The sequence below is a fragment of the Pelodiscus sinensis genome, chromosome 4 (assembly GCF_052426305.1).
Source record: "Pelodiscus sinensis isolate ZL-2025 chromosome 4, ASM5242630v1, whole genome shotgun sequence".
Lineage (NCBI taxonomy): Eukaryota > Metazoa > Chordata > Testudines > Trionychidae > Pelodiscus > Pelodiscus sinensis.
In genome coordinates, this window is record NC_143055.1 from 132523338 (window position 1) to 132542511 (window position 19174).

A 19174-nucleotide genomic window follows, 5' to 3' on the forward strand; every position below is an offset into this window, starting at 1 on the left:
CTGGCAGGCTGAAATGCAGGCAATTTTCAGAAACCTGCACTACCCAGGAACCGCCATTGATTCTTTATTAGGCCCCATGTCATTCCTGTGATAGTCTCTGACAGCGTGTCCGAGACTGAGTGCTGACGGGTAGGGCCTTGACTTGAACCAGCTCCATTTCCGAGAGAGTTTTTCTTTCTAAAAACCCATGCCCGGTCTGCTCCTTTGATTCCCTGACATCTCTCAACCCCCTGCTAGCCCGTGGGCTGACTTGCTCAGATTTACGTTGTTGTTCTCTGTTGGGGGGTCACTTCCTTCGTCTCGGTTAAGATTTGTTCTCCCTTATTTCCGAGAGTTAGTTAAATGGGCCTGATGCGCTTCTCACCTCCGCAAGTACAAACGGGAGTAATTGCATTGAAGTCAGTGCTGCTGTGCCTATGTAAAACCGGGGGGAGGGATAGCTCAGTGGTTTGAGCACTGGCCTGCTTAACCTAGGGTTGTGAGGCCATTTAGGGAATTTGGGGCAAAAATTTGTCAGGGATGGTACTTGGTCCTGCCGTGAAGGCAGGGGACTGGACTCAATGACCTTTCAAGGTCCCTTCCAGTTCTAGGAGATAGGCAATCTCCATTAATTTAATTTATGTATTTTATTGGAAGTGAGCCTCAGTCCCTAAATGTAGGGTTTTAAAATATATCGCTCTATCGGGTTTGTTTGCTAACTCTAGAGACGAGGCGAGCATCGATACCAGAGAGTCCCTAATGTCTTTATTTTGGTGTCCTCACAGGGCAGGTCATACCACAGTTAGGTGCACTAAGTTGCCGCGCACTGACTCGCTGTGTCGACCCTGCCACCGGGCAAAGCGCTTGCCATTGCCACAGGCTACCTCACCGTGAGAGCAGCCAGCCTCCCAGGCAGAGAAGGCATTAGCATGTAGAGCACACGACGGCTGTGCCGGTGCTGTCAGCAGTACAAATATAATCAAACCGAGCCAGTCCCCTTGCCTTGTTAACGGCCCTCCACCGTCACCTCTGCAGAGAGCCGCGCACGAGAAAACGTCTATGGGAACCAAGGCCCCCGTGGGCAGAGAAGAATATTTTACTGAACGGCAGCGTGGAGTGTCGGCTGCAAACACCTCCCCAGGCCAGGTTGCAGTCTTGGGTTTTGGAAGAACGTGTTGGCTCGTACTGTTCCCAGCCCTCTGGATGAGTCTGAATGTCAGGGGTACAGATGAAGGGCTGGTGCTGTTTCTTCTGATGCCATGAAGTGCAAAAATCTCCTTTTAGCTTTGCGTGCCAAGTGCCCAGCCTACCTCCAAGTGTGGCGTGGCCGTTGACGCTAACGGATACGCTGCCCACGTACCTAATGCAGCATGTTTGGACCCGTAGTCCTTGTGTGCGCTCACTCGTGCACGTAGCCCGGAAACCCTGCATCCGCCACGAATGGCGAAATTCGCAGATATTGGGAGCCACAGCTCCTGTCCCTCGCAGTGAGCTCCCTGCGGCTCCCAAACTCACCACGGTGGACCAGGAGCCGTGGGGAACTCACCGCGAGGGCCAGGAACCCCCCCCCCCCCCCCGTCATCCCCAGGCCTGGACAGGAGATCCATGAATATGCAGAACGGCGAAGAGCGAGTGCACCAATCAGGAGGGTCTCCTGCATATCGTAAGTCACTTTGCTGAATCGCCACTAGAGGACAGTAGCGTCCAAGGGAAGTAATGAGGCTTTTCTGCAGAAAAGTCCTTGTTCCTCCTAGACCTGTTGCCTGCAGGCTCCCTCTCCACCTCGGCAGCCGAAGCGTTGCCTTTTCCCCTTGGCAGTGCCTGTCCCCTGAGAGAAGTGGGGTTCAGCTCCCAGTTCTCCCATTCAGCTTTCACGAGGGCACAACGTCCTGATGCCCTACAGCCTCTCCCCCAGGCGCTCTGGGGGCAGTGCTCGCTTTCCACCCCAGGTCCCATGCGTGGGAACAGGCAGGGAAGACGACGCCCTCAGCACGATCTCGACACATTCAGCAGCCTGGTGGAAGCGTCGTGCCAGCCACGCTGCCGTTTGCAGGGAACGTTTCCGGCGGCCCGTTCTCTGTTCACAGTCACGAGGCCCGACGGCCCAGCCTTGTGGGCAAATGGGTTGATTTGTGGGCGGGAGGACAATCCGCAGGCCCTCCCTTCCCTGCCCTTTGCCCGTCTGATTTCAGTTGCTTGCCGAAACGGCCTGGGAATTGAGGGCAGAGACGCTGCAATGCTGCCGTCAGCACGGTGCTGGGCAACCTTCCCTTGGGGGGGGCTGGCCCTGCCTCGCTGCTGCTGGGTGACGTGTGTGTACCTCTCGATGGGGGTTCAAGGAGAGTGAGCGCTTGCTGGCTATGCACCCCAGAGGGCAGGCATTACGGTTCCCACTCTCCGAGGCTATCCAGGAAGGAAGGGGAGCTAAGGGTTAGGATGGTCTTGTGGCACTTGGGAGACCGGCAGGGGCAAATGCTGAGGGAAATGGGGGGGAGGCACTAGCCACATGACCACCCCCCTCATTGACAACTCCCCTCCCTGCCTCTTCCCCCAACCCCCTCGTGCAAGCGACGCGACCTGGGGGACCAGCAGGGGTCTGGTGCCGGCAGCTGGAGTTGCTCCCTTCTGCCCTCATCTGTGTTGGCAGGGGAAGCAGAGCGACCTGCCCCAGCCGGCTGTGCTCCCCGGCTCCCGGCCGCACCCCTCTGCTTCCCCGAGCCAGGGAGTGTGGGGGAAGGTCCCGCCCCCTCCCCTGAGCGATGCAGCCGGGAGCCAGAGCTCAGGCCGGGTTGCTCGGCTTTCCCTGCCCATGAGTGTGGGGCACCTGAGCCTGGCTGCGGGCGCCAGGCCCCCAAGTTAGTCCCTTGGGCCACCCACCAGCTGCTGGCCCCTTGCCTGTCACGCCCATGGTGCGTGGGGGCACGTACCCCGCCCATCACTCCAGAGACCAGCGTCCACTCCTCTGCTCTGCCACCAGCTTTCTGTGCGAGCCTGGGCCAGTCGCTCGTGTCTCTGGGCCCCATCGGTACAAGGCGGGTGCCACGTTATTGGATGTTCAAGTGAGTAGACAGATCCCTGCTGCGCCCACGGGGGTTGCCCCAAATTTGGTACAAAGGGGGCCATGGGAGGTGTCACACGAAAGCGTGCGCTCCACTGATTCTGTGGATGCTGCTCGTGTGACGTGTGTATGCGGAGTTATGGCTACGGGCCCTGTGCTTGTACGGTGAACGTTCTCAGTCTGGAAGAGAGCCAGGGGCCTGGGCTGCCTGTTGTGAGGAAGGGTTGGTCAGTGACTGGCTGTGTGAATTAGCACTGCTGACGGACAACGGCTCTGAGTGCTCAATACACACCTGAGGGATGCAGACTGGCCAGTGCATAACGGCTGCTGGCATGTGAAACACAGACAGGTCACTTGGCCGTGTGACCCGCTCCAGCTTGGGAGACGCCAGGAATGGATATAAAATGCCGTGAGGCGTCTCCATCTTGTCTTCAATCTTGCTACTGATCCCAGAGGCAGCCTTGCGAGGGACAGCGAGCTGGGAAGGATTGCTGACCCGTCCTGACATGGGATGTACACCCGAGACTTTTAAGCTGGCAGTTTGTAACATCTCTGCTAAGAGCCTGCATCCAGAACTGGGAGACTGGTGCATGCAATGTATTCTCCTTCACAACCTTACTCTCTGCCTTTTCTTTCTTTCATTAATAACCCTTGAGATTTTAGATGCTGAAGGACTGGCCCAGCGTGATCTTGTGGGCAAGATCTAAAGTGTAAACTGACCGGGAGCTGTGGCTGGTTCTTTGGGACCAGGAAGATCTGTTTGGGGTAGGTGAGATTGGGTTCTATAACCCCTCACCCGTGTGTAGGCCTGGGGCTGATTGTGGCGCAGGGAGAGCTGGGGTACATGAGGGGTTTTGCTCATGAGGTTTCCTGCTGGCCGGATTGGCAGCTGAAGCTCTCTGTGTGACTGGTGTGTGGCCTGTTTGGGAAAGGTCTCCAGATGAGGGCTGTAAGTAGCCCTGGCTTTGAGCAATTCGCCCTGAGCTGATGCCTGCAGCGGTGCCCAGACCCGGCCCGGTCTGTGTCAGCAGTAGGAGCACTTCCCTCCTTTACTGGGCGGTTCTGAAGGGAAATGAAGTGCTCAGTTACCAGGGTGGTAGGGACCGTATACGTACCATCGCAAGGAGGGGAAACCGAGGCACAGAACGGTTCTAAATGACCGGGATGTGAACCTCAGTTTCCTGTCACCAATCCAGCAGGGTTACAGTATGGTTGATGGGAAGGGTTTGAAAGCTGAAAGGCATTTTGTAGCTTGTCTGGCCCTTTCCTTGGCAGGAGGAACACAGAGCGTTACTTGAACGGTCAGTTCTTACGGTCAGTTTCTCTCAGGGAAGCAGCTAACCAGGCCTGCTTGTAAACTCTCCCGTTCTTTAACCGGGGCTGCTATTTTTACAACTCTGCCTGAGCTGCTCCTGAGTTCTGGCCATCTAAGTGGCCTAGCAGGAGGCTGGCAGACTTGGGAAGTTTCCTATCGCCACCCTCCTTTCCGGGGGAAGTACCGGGATGGGTTCCCTAGGCAGGGGGTGAAATCTCCTCCCTAGAGGTGTTTAAGTCTCGGCTTGACAAAGCCCTGGCTGGGTTGATTTAGTTGCGGTTGGTTCTGCTTTGGGCAGGGGGCTGGACTCGACCCCCGGAGGTCTCTTCCAGCTCTAATCTATGATTCTGTCTCCCTCTAATCCATTGCAACTGTGAGGTTAGACGTTACACTCAGAACTGGGCCGGTCTGCCTATGGAAATCCCGCCCAGGCGTGCCCTTGGGAATGCTGTCCCAACCTCCACTACCCGCACGCTGTGCTGCTTGGACTCTTTAAGGCAGGATACGTACATTGCTAATGGACCGGATGTTCCCCGGCTCCGGAGGAGGGGAGCAAACGTCTCTCTGGGAACCTCCTGTGGTTGTTTCTGCCTGCAGGGGAGGCGAACGTGTCCGTGGTAAATAAAATAAAGCTCACGCCAACTTTACGCTGGGGTCACCGAGCAGGATCCGGCCCTGCCCGGGGAAACCCCAGCTGTTCTCAGGCCCGGATCAAAGGCTGATGTGTGTGTGATAGATGAACAATTCCTTCACCGAGACCGTTAAGGGCAGGCGTTTAAGAACTGAGCCTGACGAAAATAGGGAGGGAGGAGGGGGAGTAATAATGGAGGGTTTTTTTTAAAGAAAGAATAAATCTGTAATTTTAATGGCGACAATGAAATAAAAGGAAAATAATGCAAAAAGTAACTAAAATATTATTTGTTTGATAAACTGGCCGAGGCCCCTTTGCATAAGCAGAGGACTGAATGTCTTAATTTTGTGGTTTCCATTTCTTTCAACGGAACAATATAGTAGGCTGCTCTATTTAATTCTGTCCCTCGCCGGTAAAGTGCTAGTTCAGAGACGCTTTTTGCCTTTCCTGTTGTAATTGTTGCTGTTTGTATTCCAGCTGCACATGGAGACCCCAGCTGAGAGCAGGACGTCATTGTGCAAGGCGCTGCACAAACATGGTGAGAAATACTCCCCGCAAAAGTATACTCACTCTAAATGGGCAGGGACTAGTTTTTTTGTGATGTGTCAGTACAGTGCCTGGTATTATAAGGCACTGTTGCAAAATAACTGTATAACCCTCATTGTGCAGATGGGGAGGCGAGGGCACACACAGGTTAAGTGACTTGACCAAGGCTTCACAGACAGCCTGAGGCAGAGTGACATGCCAGCTCTCTTGAGTCCTAGTTTAATACCTTAACCACAGAGGTATCCCGTGATATTGATCGTCCTACTGGAAATATTAAACTGGGATGGCGAGTTAGAGGGGAAGGGATTGGCCCATTTTCTGTATTTGAGACTTGCTGAGTTACAGATGTTTTCACCAACACTGCTTTTAAACAGTATGCAGTGTACTTCCACTTGTTCCTAGTGACAACTGACTGCAGGTGCTTTCTCACTGACTTAAAACGCAAACCAGGTGTGGGTTCTAGACCCGGTCCTACCAGGGACCTGCTGTGTCATCTGGAGACCCTCCCTGACACTATTGCGTCTTGTTGGGGGATGGCTCGTCTGTGCTTCAGGACCAATTAGTCGGACCACGTTTAGATTCAGAAAACGTTCAGCTTGGAAGCATGTGGATCTCGCAGGGTTTACTTCAATTGTATGCAGGGCCGGCTCTCGGCACCAGCAAAGCAAGCAAGTACTTGGGGCAGCACGTTGCCAGCGGTGGCATTCCGGCCCGCAGGAGGAGCAAGTGGGGAGCCCCGCGGAGGCCGCCCCGAGTTGGGAGCCCCGTGCCCGGCTGCTCGGAGCCTGCGCCTGGTCCCGGGGTGCTGGGAGCTCTGCGTGGGCAGCCCCGAGGTGCGGCACCCGCTGGGGCGCTTCCTGGAGGGCCGCGCGGGGCAGCCGCGGCAGCTGCTGGTGACGCTGAGCCCGGTGGGGCAGCTGACGCTGGGCACCGAGTTCCCTGCCACGCCTGACTGCGGCCGGACGCTCTTCTTCCTGCATGGCATGCCGGGCACTGGGGCGCTGCTGTATGGGGACCTGCCCGCCGGCGCGCTGGAGCACTTTGCCACCCTAATGGAGGAGGTAGGCGCTTGCCCCGGGCTGCCCCCTGCTGGCCTGGCTCGCAGTCTAGCAGCCCAGGGACTCCCCAATCAGAGGCTCAGAGGTGGGGGAGGTTAAGGGGCTGTAGCCTGGCTGAGCAGAGAGCACGGGGCTGGGGGGGTGGAGGCTTTAAACTCAGGGAGCAGAAATTTCAGGGTCTCCCCCGCTGTGGCCACTGAGCTCTGGACCTCTCCAGGGACACAGGTCAGAGCGGACGAAATCCACTTGCTAAGGAAAGTATAAAAACCAGAAACATTCAGTTCATATAAATTCTTTTAATTTATGAGCAGTTGGGCGCATCGGAAGACGCTAACGTTTTTCATTAGTGTATAGTTGAACCTAAATTGTTTGTAATTGTGATTTTGTTAAAATTAAATGAGTGCACTAGTAGGAGATTGTTTTATTTCACTGACTACACATTTTCTGTTTTCATTACAAACAAAACAAAACAAAAACCATTGCAAAGTGCAAACGTGGAAAAGCCAACAAAAAAATGGGGGGCGGCCAACATTTTTTTTGCTTGGGGTGGCAAAAAAACCTAGAGCCGGCCCTGATTGTATGCGTCAGGGATGGAGCAGAATAGCTAGGGGCCAGAACTCTTGTACGACTGGCTGGGTTGACCTTGGTAAAATGAAGATCTCATCTAATGATGAGGCATAGTTAATGTAGATGAAATGCTTTGAGATCCTCCAAGGGCGTGCTGCACATGGGCAAATAACATTTGAAATAGCTGTCTGTAAGTCTAAAAGCAACTGGAAAGCCATCAGCTAGTGAGGAGCTGGTGATCATGAGTCCATTTCTGGTCCATGGTAGCTGTGGAGCTGTATGCTTGTCTGCCTGCAAAGGAACCCCTCCCATCACCAACCTCCAGCCGGGAACTACTGGCACCCCAGAGGTAACGTCTAATTAGTACAGCGCTAGCATTACCCCGAATATGAACATCCTATTCCCCTTAATATGCAAAACACGGAGGGGGGTGGGGATTCTAGACGGTGCTGCACACCACGTGTGAACACTCAGCCTTAGCCGGGAGACTGAGTGTTGCATCATTATGGCAAGTGTTATGAGCTCTCTAATTCCTGTTTTACTAATGAGATGAACAAGTGCATCGGTGTTCATTTCCAGTGGCTGCGACCGGGGGAAATATTTGCGTCATCGCACGGTGTGTTTTCTTCTGAGCATTGTATCCTGCCCCTAATATCACAAGTCAGCAGGATGTGGCCAGCTATTTGCAAGCTTTGATCTGATCCCTTGATTTTGTTAACGCTTTCTTTTTATATGAATTGACAGTTTGGTGGTTCTGTAAGAAATTATTCCAGAATCTAAGACCACTCTAATACGAGACAATATCAGAGCTGCATGTTTCTACCTTGATTTAACTGTGCCTTTTTAATACATACCCTTCATAACTCTCCAGTGTACCCCTTTGTAAAACCAGGACATTTTGGTTTCCACCTTCGATCCAGTTTTCAGGTGTGGATGCTCTTTCGAAAGAAGCTTGCAGTCTAGACATACCCATGGTGAGCTGGTCTTGCCTTCTACCTTCTCTGCTTTTCTCTATATCAGAAACCACTATGTAGCTTTTTCCTGCACATCAGCCCCACTGCTAGGCCGCTGCTATAGATCATTTGAAACAGGGTTAGAGATATTGGCAGCTTTCTTGTTCTCTGTTGATATGTTGCCTGATCTAATATGATGATGAAATCAAACAGGACTGCAACCTTGATTAAAAAAACAAAAAATCAAAATCGGGGGTCTGTTCTTGGTCTGCCACTGACCTGCTCTGTGCCCTCGAACAAGTAACTTCACCTCTCGCAGCCTCTACTTCCCCTCCCATCGTTGGTGCGTTTTGTCTAGTTCGTCAGCTCTTCAGAGCAGGTCTTATTATGTACAGCCCCTAGCACAATGCGTAATTTAAACAACAGTTTTAGCAGTGTTTGGTATTTTTCTGTATTAGGAAACACGTCAACCATCAGCGTCTTCTAATCACAATTTTTTTTTAGAAACTTCTGCAGGGCTCTTGCATAGCCCCTCTGCCAGAAGATCTTAGAGCAGTTCGTGTATGGGCAGAGGCAAGAATGGAATATATATGTCTAGAGCCATGAGGTCCAACCAGGTCTGCAGTAGCAAACTAGCCACATTACACTGAAAATATAAATCATTTTATGAGCCAATTTGCCTAGCTCAATGGGTACAAACAGCCACATGTGGCTCGTGACTAGCGTGTTGGACACCACGGGTCTGGATTGCTGGTCGCCTGGCCTAATTACTGAACTGCACTCCCTTCCCAAACCTTCGATCCCAGGACAAAGGGTGTCACAAGGAGGAAGGAGAAAATTTGTTCCTCTTGGTTTCTGAGGACAGGACAAGGAGTAATGGGCTTAAAGTGCAGCAGGGGAGGTTTAGATTGGACATTAGGAAAAAATTCCTAACTGTCAGGGTGGTCAAATGTTGGAATAAATTGCCAAAGGAGGTGGTGGAATCTCCCTCTCTGGAGATATTTAAGAACAGGTTAGATAGACATCTGTCAGGGATGGTGTAGATGGAGCTTGGTCCTGCCTTGAGGGCGGGGGGCTGGACTCGATGACCTCTCGAGGTCCCTTCCAGTCCTATGATTCTATGACATGTTGACTGTGAAAAAGCCAGAGTGAATTTCCTGACCGAACACGGGCTAAGTTAAATGGAAGATAGCTTCAGAATCTCTCCTGCTACAGCTCTCTGTTGGGTAACGGCCGGGCTTGGGTGACAGACACGCTGTTCTAATTCCTCAAGTCCGTGATGAATGTCAGCTGGCGAGCGCCATCCGCGTGTGCTCTGTGTTGTTTTTGTCAGTGGTTTGCAGCATTCACCCGGGTAACGCTGACCGTTTGTTAGCCAGGGCGAATTCTGTGTGGATCAAGGGGCGTGTTGCTTTGTGTTGCCCTCGGTGTTGCGTGCCCCTCGTTGACAACGCGCGCCTCCGTTTTTTCCGCTACGAAACTGCAGGCTCGGGAGGCAGGCAGCTGGGTTACAGAGCAGAAGATGATAATCCTTTGGAAAATAATCCCCGGGTTCCCACCCTAGTGAAAGGTGGGGCCTGCTCAGACGGGCGAACGTACCTGATATCGTAATGAGGAGTGACACTCGCTTCCCTTTCACCACTGCTCTTGCGGCGTTTCCCTCTGGCATTTGGTCACGAGGGCAAGGGGATGTCCCTGGTCTGTTCTGAGGAATGTAGGCGCTCGGCTAGCGTGTCCTAGCGCCTACAGCACTTTTTGTACAGCCCGCCCTCGCGATCAGCAAGCCCAGGGGAATCACGCCATTTGAGACGGGGCAGAGAGCGCCTCTGGTCCTGGAACCAGCGTGGGAGGCTGCCTGGAGGAGATTCTACCCCACCCCCTCCATGGCCACGGGGCTAAAGGAGTTTTCTGCCCCTGGGCCCAGCAGGTGGACCCGGGGACCACGTCTCTATGAGCACCAGGGTCGTTATGGCGACGGGCGTTAGAGTGAGGGTCCGTTGTGTTACAGTAGCATCTCATCGTGCCAACCACGAGGCAGGTGCTGTAGGAACTTCCAGGGAGAGGCACATCCAGTTTAGGCGCCTTAAAGAGGGGGATAAAACAGGGTTTGGCCCCAGGCAGAAAACGGAGATGCCAAGACCAGGCAGTGAGTCGGACAGAAATGTCGCTGAGGGACACTTCCTTAGGTTGTGAGCACCCTTCCGTAGGTCTCCCCACACTGCAGCCAGAGACGTGCCGAGCTGGCGTGCTGACCATAGCGAAGCTGTTCCCTGTGGAAGATGGGTTGGGCGCCTCGCCGCCCGCTGCCACCGCACCAACAGCCCCCGTGCAGGCAGGCCTGTTGGCTGCCTCCCTGAAAGACCTCCCTGTGCTCAGGCACAGTGTCCACGAGGCTTCCAGACTGCCCGTGTCCTTGGGAAGCTCTGCGGATGGGCATCCAGAAAGGTCTGGGAGGGTTTTTTCATGACAGGCCTTTTCTCCTTTGGGTGGGGTGCAGGCGAGGAGGACAAGGCCCTAGTGCTTTGGCATGAGGTGAATTGACGGCTACAGGCGGGTGAGGCGGGAGCCTCTCAGACCTCTGTGGGCGCCCTCCTATGCGAAGGGTACAGGGCAAAGACGAGGACAGGCAGGGATGCAGAAGGGACACGACTGAGGAGGCCAGGCCACTGCAATGTGGCTCTTCACGCCAGCTCGAGTTTCCCAGGACGCCCTCCTCCTCGGTCTCTTCCTAGCATTTATAAGCGTGGCCCTTCCCACCGACACGTGGCAGGCCCAATCGCCAACACAGTCATGTAGAGTCGGAGAGACCATTCCGGGGGTCGGCCTACGCTCGAAAACCGGGCTTGCTCCTTGTTTCGTGGCGACGCACACGTGCTCCGTGCTGGCCGCTTGTTTCTTTTCCTGGTCTAGCCCAGAGCGAAATGCTACTCTGCCTTTGAGAAGAAGCTGGCTTTCCGGTGCCAGTAGTCCTCTGATTTTTCAAAAGTCCCCCAGCATGCCCAACGGGGGCAAGATACTTTACTGAGCTTCGCTTCCATTTAAGCACCTAAATACAACGCTCGGCTCTTGGCTCGAAAATCCATCACTCTAGGGAAGCTGGATGCTGAACGGTTTTGCACTTGGCTCTTTGAGAGCGTGTTGGCAGGTGCCCCGTTGCGTGTCCCGAAAGCAAGGAGCTGTGTGATTTCGGATTGGGAGTTTGAAACAAGTGTGAAGGGTGCTTAAAATCCTCGGGCCAACTCCAGCTTAAAGAGCCAAGCAGAGAGCGTCCTGATTTCGACTGACTTTTAAGAGGTGTCTGTTCCAGACCCATGCTGCTAGCTGCTGCCCGTCATGGCCGATCAGACAATAAAAAACCAGCAGTTCCCGTCTAAAGCCTTGAAATTCTGTGGTCAGCTCTTTGAGGGCGACGGTACCTTGCTGTTTTGGTTGAAAAACGGGTTCTTTTTCATGTGAAATTCCCAAGTGGTGTTTTCATTCTAGGCAGCCGGCGAGTTCGGGAGGTGCCCTCCCAACCGAGGCTGGGTTGGCAGCCCAGCTGGCCAGTGTCTCACACGCTTGGTTTCCAGGAAATGTTTTGACTAAATCAACACGTTCCCGCAGAATGTGTCAATTTCATGGAATCAGCATTTTCAGACGGAAACTGGATCCCTCAGAAAATCTTTGACAGGCTGGCCCGTCTTGTCCTGATTTGGGAACCCTCCCGCATCGGCCCCTCCCTCGCAATTGTCTGTTTTCTTGCCTGTCAGCTAGGGAAATGCTGGTCTGCTTCATTTTGGCCTGCACGCTCTTGCAAAATTATGTGTGATCCTAGATCTGTGATGGTTAATACTGGAGTGGTGCGCTCTCTCCCCAAGAGGTCTTTGATGTAAGGCACCTGTGTTCGCCCAATGGTACTAGACACCCTCCTCCAGTCCCGATTCAGCACTTTGCAGCGTTTCCTCACGACGCGCAAAGCGTTTCCCATGGTTACGAACGCTGATGCAGTGTGTTTACAGCGGGGAGGAATCAAGCCAATTCTGAATGGCTTGGCCGCTGCAGACCCCGCTCAGAATTAGATATCTGCTCTGTGTGTGCTGTATTCACGTGCACGATAACGTCACGTGTCGGGGAAACCAGATGCAGAACACATCGCAAACGGTAGAGATCTAGAACCCAGTCCTCAGCGGCGCCTGCCGTCTGCCACAGCTGCTGCAGAGATCGAAAGGGAGCCACATGATCGAGTCTCCGACCCATAGCGCTTAGGCAGGGGACAGTCCTCCTTGGGCAATGTTCAGACAGCTCTGTGTTTTATTTTGTATCATAGCGGCCCCGCCAGACCCCCGACCCAAGATCAGGTCCCCAGTGTGCGAGGCCAGGGGTTTTCAAACCGGTTTTCGCCTGACCCAGTTGAAGAAAATGGTTGATCCTGAGACCCAATGGCACTAGACATCCCCCCCCCCACGCCTCCATATCAGCACAGTGTGATCTGTAGTGCATGTCAAGCTGGTTTAGGGTGGTGTAGACTGGAACAGGAGGTAGCGGTATTGGTCTGCCTGGGATCTCCAAGTTGCAGATGGATCCAGCCTTCAATGGAAACATTTCAAAACTGTAAAGAAGATTTAAAAAACAGGGCACAACTTTCATTCTCTCACTCCCGCTGCCCTGCCAAACCTTGACACATTCAGCAGGGAGTCACTACTCTGTGTGTTACGGCAGCTCCTATGGCTGGAGTCTCGGGTAACGTGGGAACCTCTGGTTTAGTGACGCAGGAATCCTATGGACATACACTCTTTCCATTTCCTGCACACTGATGTTAACTCTTTCTGTTGAAGTAGCAGCCACGAGACCCAACTCACAGATCTGGGGCCCCTGGTGCTAGGTGCTGCACAAACACACAACAAAACGTCTCTCACCTGAAGAGATTAAGAGTGTAGAGAGAACACAAAAGCAGCCAGGAGACAGTATCGGTCAGCATGGTAGGCAGCACCCTGAGATCACCAACAGCCTAAGCTTTGCAAGTTTTGTGTAGGCCTGGCGGCAAAGGAGAGTTTTCAAGGAGGGATGTGAAAGGTTAACTGGTGAACGGGTGAATCTTACCAGTTCTGGTAAACCGGTGGGGGCTGTGCCAGCTGACGGGGTGCTCCGGACGTCCAGGGCAGCCCCTCTGGGCAGCAGAGGGAGACCAAACCAGCTAAACACCACATTTAACCACATAACCAATTAAGCGGGATTTGACAACCTTCCTCGTGACAGCCGGGCGGATTCCACGAATGTGCGCCGAACAATGTGGATTCCCTCGCACACGTTCTCCCTCGTCCTTGCATTGTTTAAAACTAATAAGCAAAAGTTCTTCTTCACACAGCGCGTAGTCAACCTGTGGAACTCCTTGCCAGAGGAGGCTGTGAAGGCTAGGACTATAACAGAGGTTAAAGAGAAGCTAGATAAATTCATGGAGGTTAGGTCCATAAAAGGCTATTAGCCAGGGGATAGAAATGGTGTCCCTGGCCTCTGTTTGTCAAAGGCTGGAGAAGGATGGCAGGAGACAAATCGCTTGATCATTGTCTTCGGTCCACCCTCTCTGGGGAACCTGGTGCTGGCCACTGTCGGCAGACAGGATACTGGGCTAGATGGACCCAGAACGGCCATTCTTATGTTCCACGCAAACGAGATGAATTGTCAAAGGAGATGGTAACTGAGAGAGGCATCGGGCCTGAATTTCAGGAGGGCTGGCTGGGGCTGGCAGAATAAGTCTCTATTCTCTTCCCCACACATTTTACTTTTTCCCCTTTCAGACTTTACCGGGAATTGTGTCCTCGGTTCGGTACGGCAAAGGGGCCTCGACCAGCTTTTCACACCATTGCTTGCACTGCACTCTGTGTTTGAGTCTGTTGAAATAAAGCCGCTCTCATCTCTGTGACAGTCACTCCCATTAATGCCCATCACCAACGCTGGAGAGGAGGCAGAACCCTTGATTTATCCTGCACTTCTGCTCCCATGCATCCACTTTGTGATACAGTGCCGTGACGATATTACTGTGGGCTTAGCGTGCCCGTATTTGTATTGTGACCTCGGCTGCCGTAAGGTTTCAAAGCTTGATTTATGCCTTGTTGGGGAAGAGGGGAGAGGCAGTGCTAGCCCTCTGAGTGAGCCCCATGATGCTGCGTTAAAACAAAGCTTCCGACTCTCTGGTTCTTTCCTGGGGAACCAAGTGCTTTTAACTCAGGCCTATTTCAGGCTTTGAGCCGAGTGCTACTGGGCTTAGTACACAAGAGGCTCCAAGATCCAATCGGTGACCTGCGGGAGTCTGTAGGCCTGGGATCTGTTCCCCGCTCTGCTGTGAGACCGTCACCTTTCCGCACGTTTCCCCTCCCACCCTGGCTATTCAGAAGTGTGGTCCCTTTGGGGTAGCAGCTGTCTTATGTTATGTAGCTGTACAGCGCCTAGCAGTGGTTTTCAAAGAACAAGCCACGACCCAGCACGGGGGGCACAGCAGGGTCTGCGGTACCAGGAGAGGCAGGAAGCTGCCTTAGCCCCCCCGCTGCACCACTGACCAGGAGCTGCTCGAGGTAAGCCCCTGCCCTGACCCCGCCCCCAAAGCCCGGAGGCCCCTCCTACTTTCATCCTCAGCCCCGCCCCGGAGCCCACCCTCTGGTCAAATGACTGAAAATGCTGAAAAACGGAAAAGAAAACCAAACCAAATGTTAAGTCAAAAGCAAACGGAATTGGGTTTTGAAATGCCAATTCAAAACACTTTTTTGATCGGAAAACTGACCAATTTAAGCAAAATCAGCATTTCCCCCCGGGAAATTCCCATGTAGATGAAACCACACTTTTGGCTGGGAAATTTTTTCAGCCAAAAACTTTCAACCTGCTATACACGCAGTAAACCGTATGGACCTTCATGAGCAATGCAGCGCTGTGATTGACAGTAGCTTCTCTCTTTAAATTTCTGGCAAGTAACTCCCTTGAATATATGGATCCTTTTAAGTGCGTGTTATTATTCAAAGCATAAAGAGAGTCAAAAACTGACCTGCTGTAATCCATCTAGGTGTCTCTGGAAAGAGAGACTTCATATAAATGACCTGTAAGAGGAAGGACCGACGCACGCTGAATATATATTTTCAATCTCCAGCTGTCCTGACAAATAGAATAAAGCCACAGGCCGACATTGCTATTAAAAAAGAGCTAACAGCAGCCATAAGTTGGTGCATAAGCAGCTGATGCTCTTGTATAAAACACATAAGCATCAAGTCAGATAACAGGATGTAATAAAAGCAAGAGGGGAGATATTTCATGCTGTTTTGCCTTCTTGTGGGGGGGAGGGATTGTCACCACCTGTTCTCCAAGGATATTTGGAATGTTTGCTATGATCACACCATGGGTTTGCACTTAATTTATTCTTTTTCTTGAAAACAAGCTACTATAGGGGGAAACAGATTGCGGCTGCTTTCAAATACAAGGCAAGTGTCGGGTGATCTGAGAACAGAACAGCTTTCGCCTGGGATGTGCTCTGCTGACAGAGCAAACTCTCTTTTTTTTCCACCCCCACCCCATTCTTTTTAGTTGATTGCAGGTAACAGAGCCGGAACCCACCTTGGGAGGCACCGCAGGGGAGCGATCGCCTCCTAACATACAGCACCCGTGGAAACAGGCTCCTGGATAATTAGTTTCAGCCAATGTTTCTGTCATGTTCTCCCTTCCTCACCTGCCTCCTGTCCGCTTTCTCTGTTTAGTGCCAGGGCGCCAGCTCAGCTGTTGGGTGAAATTCTATGGCCAGCGTGTGCAGGAAGCAGAATGGGCCCTTGTTATCTCCAGAGCATCTCATAGACGCCTAGGGTTGCGAGAGACCTCCTGTCATCTCTCGGCTCGCCTTCTCCTCCGCCCACCGCCGCCGGCTGGAGCCTCCTCCCTGCCTCTCTGCCACCAGCCCAACCTTCCTCCATCTCCACCAGCGGGTTAGTGCATGGGCAGTCCCAGCCCCAAACTGGAGGGGGCGGGGGAAGATGCGGTACAAGCTCCCCTCCGCCCCCAGGGTCGGGCTCAGCCACACGCCAGTTTTCAGGCCCTGCCGCGCAGCAGCAAGGCTGGGAAGGGGTGCCAATTATTCCTTTCCCCCCGAGCACGTAACACCCTCGCTACGCCTCTGCCTCATAAGCCACGTGCTCCAGCCATTTCTCTCTGCTCCGAAAGCTGGGTGCAAACAGGGCAGCGTGGACTTGTGCTGGTATGTATGTTTAAACCAATGGGATAGGACAGGGCATTTTTATTGTTGTAATTTGTCTGATAGTGGCACAGACGGCCTGAGCCAAGGTCTGCCGCTCCCTTGTGCTGGCTGCTGAGCGTGCACACAGGAATAAAAAGACCGTTCCTGCCTTGCAACGCTTAAAACCTCACTAGGCCGAAGGGCAGGGAAAGGAAGGGTTGTGACCCTGGGCGACGGGAGGGGAACAAAGATGTAAGCAAGACCGTCATGTGTGCAGAAGTGGGTTTTGCCCTCGAAAGCTCGTGAAGTATATCTATTTGCGAGTCTCTAACGTGCCACAGGAGCTCTTGTTGTTTTTAAAGTTACAGACTAACACGGCTCCTCCTCTGAGACTTTTAAGAGGAAGCAGTTAAGGGCTAGCGCCTCATACTGTGTAAATCTGCAGAGCGCCACCGATTTAAGGGACTTGCCCGAGGTCACATAGGAAGTCAGTAGCAGAGTCAGGCTATGTCTAAGCTGCAAGCCTCTTTCGAAAGAGAGCACCTAAACTACAACCAGTATTTTTTAAAAAGCAAGCTGCTTTTTCGAAAGAGAGCACCCTGGATGCTCTCTTTCGAAAAAGCACAGTTTGCATTACATAGTGCCTTTTTTTCAAAGGAGCACTTCTGAAAAAAGGCGTTCTTCCTCGTAAAACGAGGTTTTCCACGGTCAAAAAACTGCCACGTTCTTTCGATGTACTTTCAAAAGAACACGGCAGCAGTCTAGACTCAGGGGAATTTTTTTTGAAAAAACCCTGTAGTCTAGACACGCCCGCAGGGACTAAACTCAAGTCTCTTGAATCTCCTGCCTGTACTTTTAATTCTGAGTCCATCCTTCCACTGTAAAAGGCTCCGGTCTACAGAGGTGCAATATTCTCACAAGTAAAGGCTTCCTGCAATTGGCACATTGGTTGCAGGACAGTGGTCGGAATACCCTGCTAACTGAACATGCTAGGAAACTTACTGACACTAGACCCAGGTCCCCTAAAGCCTCCTCCCAGAATCCTTTGCTAAAATAACGTTTGACCGTGGGGAATAATCAGGCCCATAATCTCCCCGGAGTTTCATTGCTCTGCGGTTAGCCCTTTCGAATGTCCCAGGATCCATATGGTGCTGCCGCCGCTCCTGCCTGGCGTTATGGATGAAGCACAGCTGGGCATGTCAATGAAAAGGGAGCTGTGCGAGCATCACGCCCACACGGGGTGCGCGCTGGCGAGGAAACCTGACGCGTCTGCCAGGGCTGTGGGAAGATACGATTAGCCAGGGGCTGCCTCCTAAGCGCTGGAGCTCAAGGCAATTTCACAGTCGTCGTTTCTAGGCGTCTTTCACGCAGGCAGTCCTGGTTCTGGGGGACGATCTAAATACATAGCAGGTAGGTGCCTCCGTAAGAGAGCCATCATGGGAACAAAGTGCACCCACAAAGGCTGGCTGCAGCCCACGTGGTCTTTATTTCTCTGAATCCACTGTGCGGGGTGATCCTTCCTGGCCATGTGAGAGGCCATCACTAGGTGACCCTTGTCCACACACCCTCCCCTTTGCAGAGCTGGTTCGGGACAGGGCCGTGTCTCTGCGGGGGGACCCAGACGGGGTAAACAGGCCACAGCTGGGGGTAGAGGTGGGGCTGGCTGCCAGGACTCAGGGCATAGGTCCGGCAGCAGAGCCCTGCGTGAAACCTGGGGGTGCAACAGCCCACTATGGCCTACGACCGCACGTCAGGGGATTGAGGAAGGAGTCCGCAAGGGTCTGAGAGAGGAGGTGGTCAGGAAACAGCATCGGCTGGGCAAGAGTCGCGGGACATTTTTGGGAAGGTCGTCACCGAGGCACGGGCCAGGAGAAGGGCCCGAAAATCGATGAATTTGTCTGCCGTGTTCAGAGAGTTGAAATAACTCTGCTCCTTCAGAGGATTCGTTTCATTTTTTGGCGAGCGGGCGACTTTTGGTTCGACCGGGCCTACCTCCGGATGTGCTGGATTCACTGATAACTGCAGACAGACCGCACCAGGGCGAGGGTTGTGTGCCTGCGGACACGAGCAAAAGGCCCCGGCTAGGACTCCTCATTGCCCGTCCCCCCCCTTTTGCACGGAGCCCCCTTAGCTGTAGATTTGCATTCTCTGCAGAGGGACACAGATTGGAGCGGGAGCTAGAAAAGGATTCGGAGCTGAGAGAAATACGTTGGCATCATTGTCTTAGGTGTGGCGTTTCACTGATTCCCAACAGCCAGGTATTCCTCCCTCTTGTGTTCATTATGTCTGCTGGCATAAGAAAGAAAAGACAGGACTATGTAGCACTTTAAAGACTAACAAGATGGTTTATTAGGTGATGAGCTTTCGTGAGCCAGAGAAGTGGGTCTGACCCATGGAAGCTCATCGCCGAATAAACCATCTTGTTAGTCTTTAAAGTGCTGCATAGTCCTGTCTTTTGTTTCAGCACAACCAGACTAACACGGCTGCATCTCTATCACTATTTGGCATAAGAAAGGACAACAGGACTGGTCCTTTCAGCTGGCTGGAGAGCAGTTAAATCTCCCGAAAGTCTTTCAGCCTTTGCAGTGTCTTTCTTCTGTCTCAGTTCTCTCCATGGGTCCTTTGCATTGTTGGAGCCAACAAAGGGAACGGCGCTTTTAATCTCCAAATGCCGTTAAAGCCTCGGAGTAGAACATTTTGAAGTCAACCTTGTTGAAAGCACGCTGAGGGGGCCTTCCCGGTGAAGAAGAGATTTTTATGCAGAAGCAATAAACGTGGGCGTCCAAGAATAGCAGGGGAAAGATGTGAGGAGATGGTCCTGCTTGAAAAAAAGCAAACAATCAGTCCGCAGATGAGTGGCTAACACTTAGGCAGCACAAGAC

The 19174-nt window shown here is 52.8% G+C and overlaps 1 protein-coding gene across 2 annotated transcripts in view; it reads left to right on the forward strand.

Moving 5' to 3' along the window:
* The window catches only part of CENPC (centromere protein C), a 137800-nt gene that overhangs the window by 67813 nt on the left and 50813 nt on the right, over positions 1–19174 (forward strand). For both annotated transcript variants that reach the window (XM_075929261.2, XM_089778175.1), the window contains exon 19: positions 5461–5521. In XM_075929261.2, coding sequence (XP_075785376.2) covers positions 5461–5521 — 61 coding nt within the window. The remainder of the gene's footprint in view (positions 1–5460; positions 5522–19174) is intronic.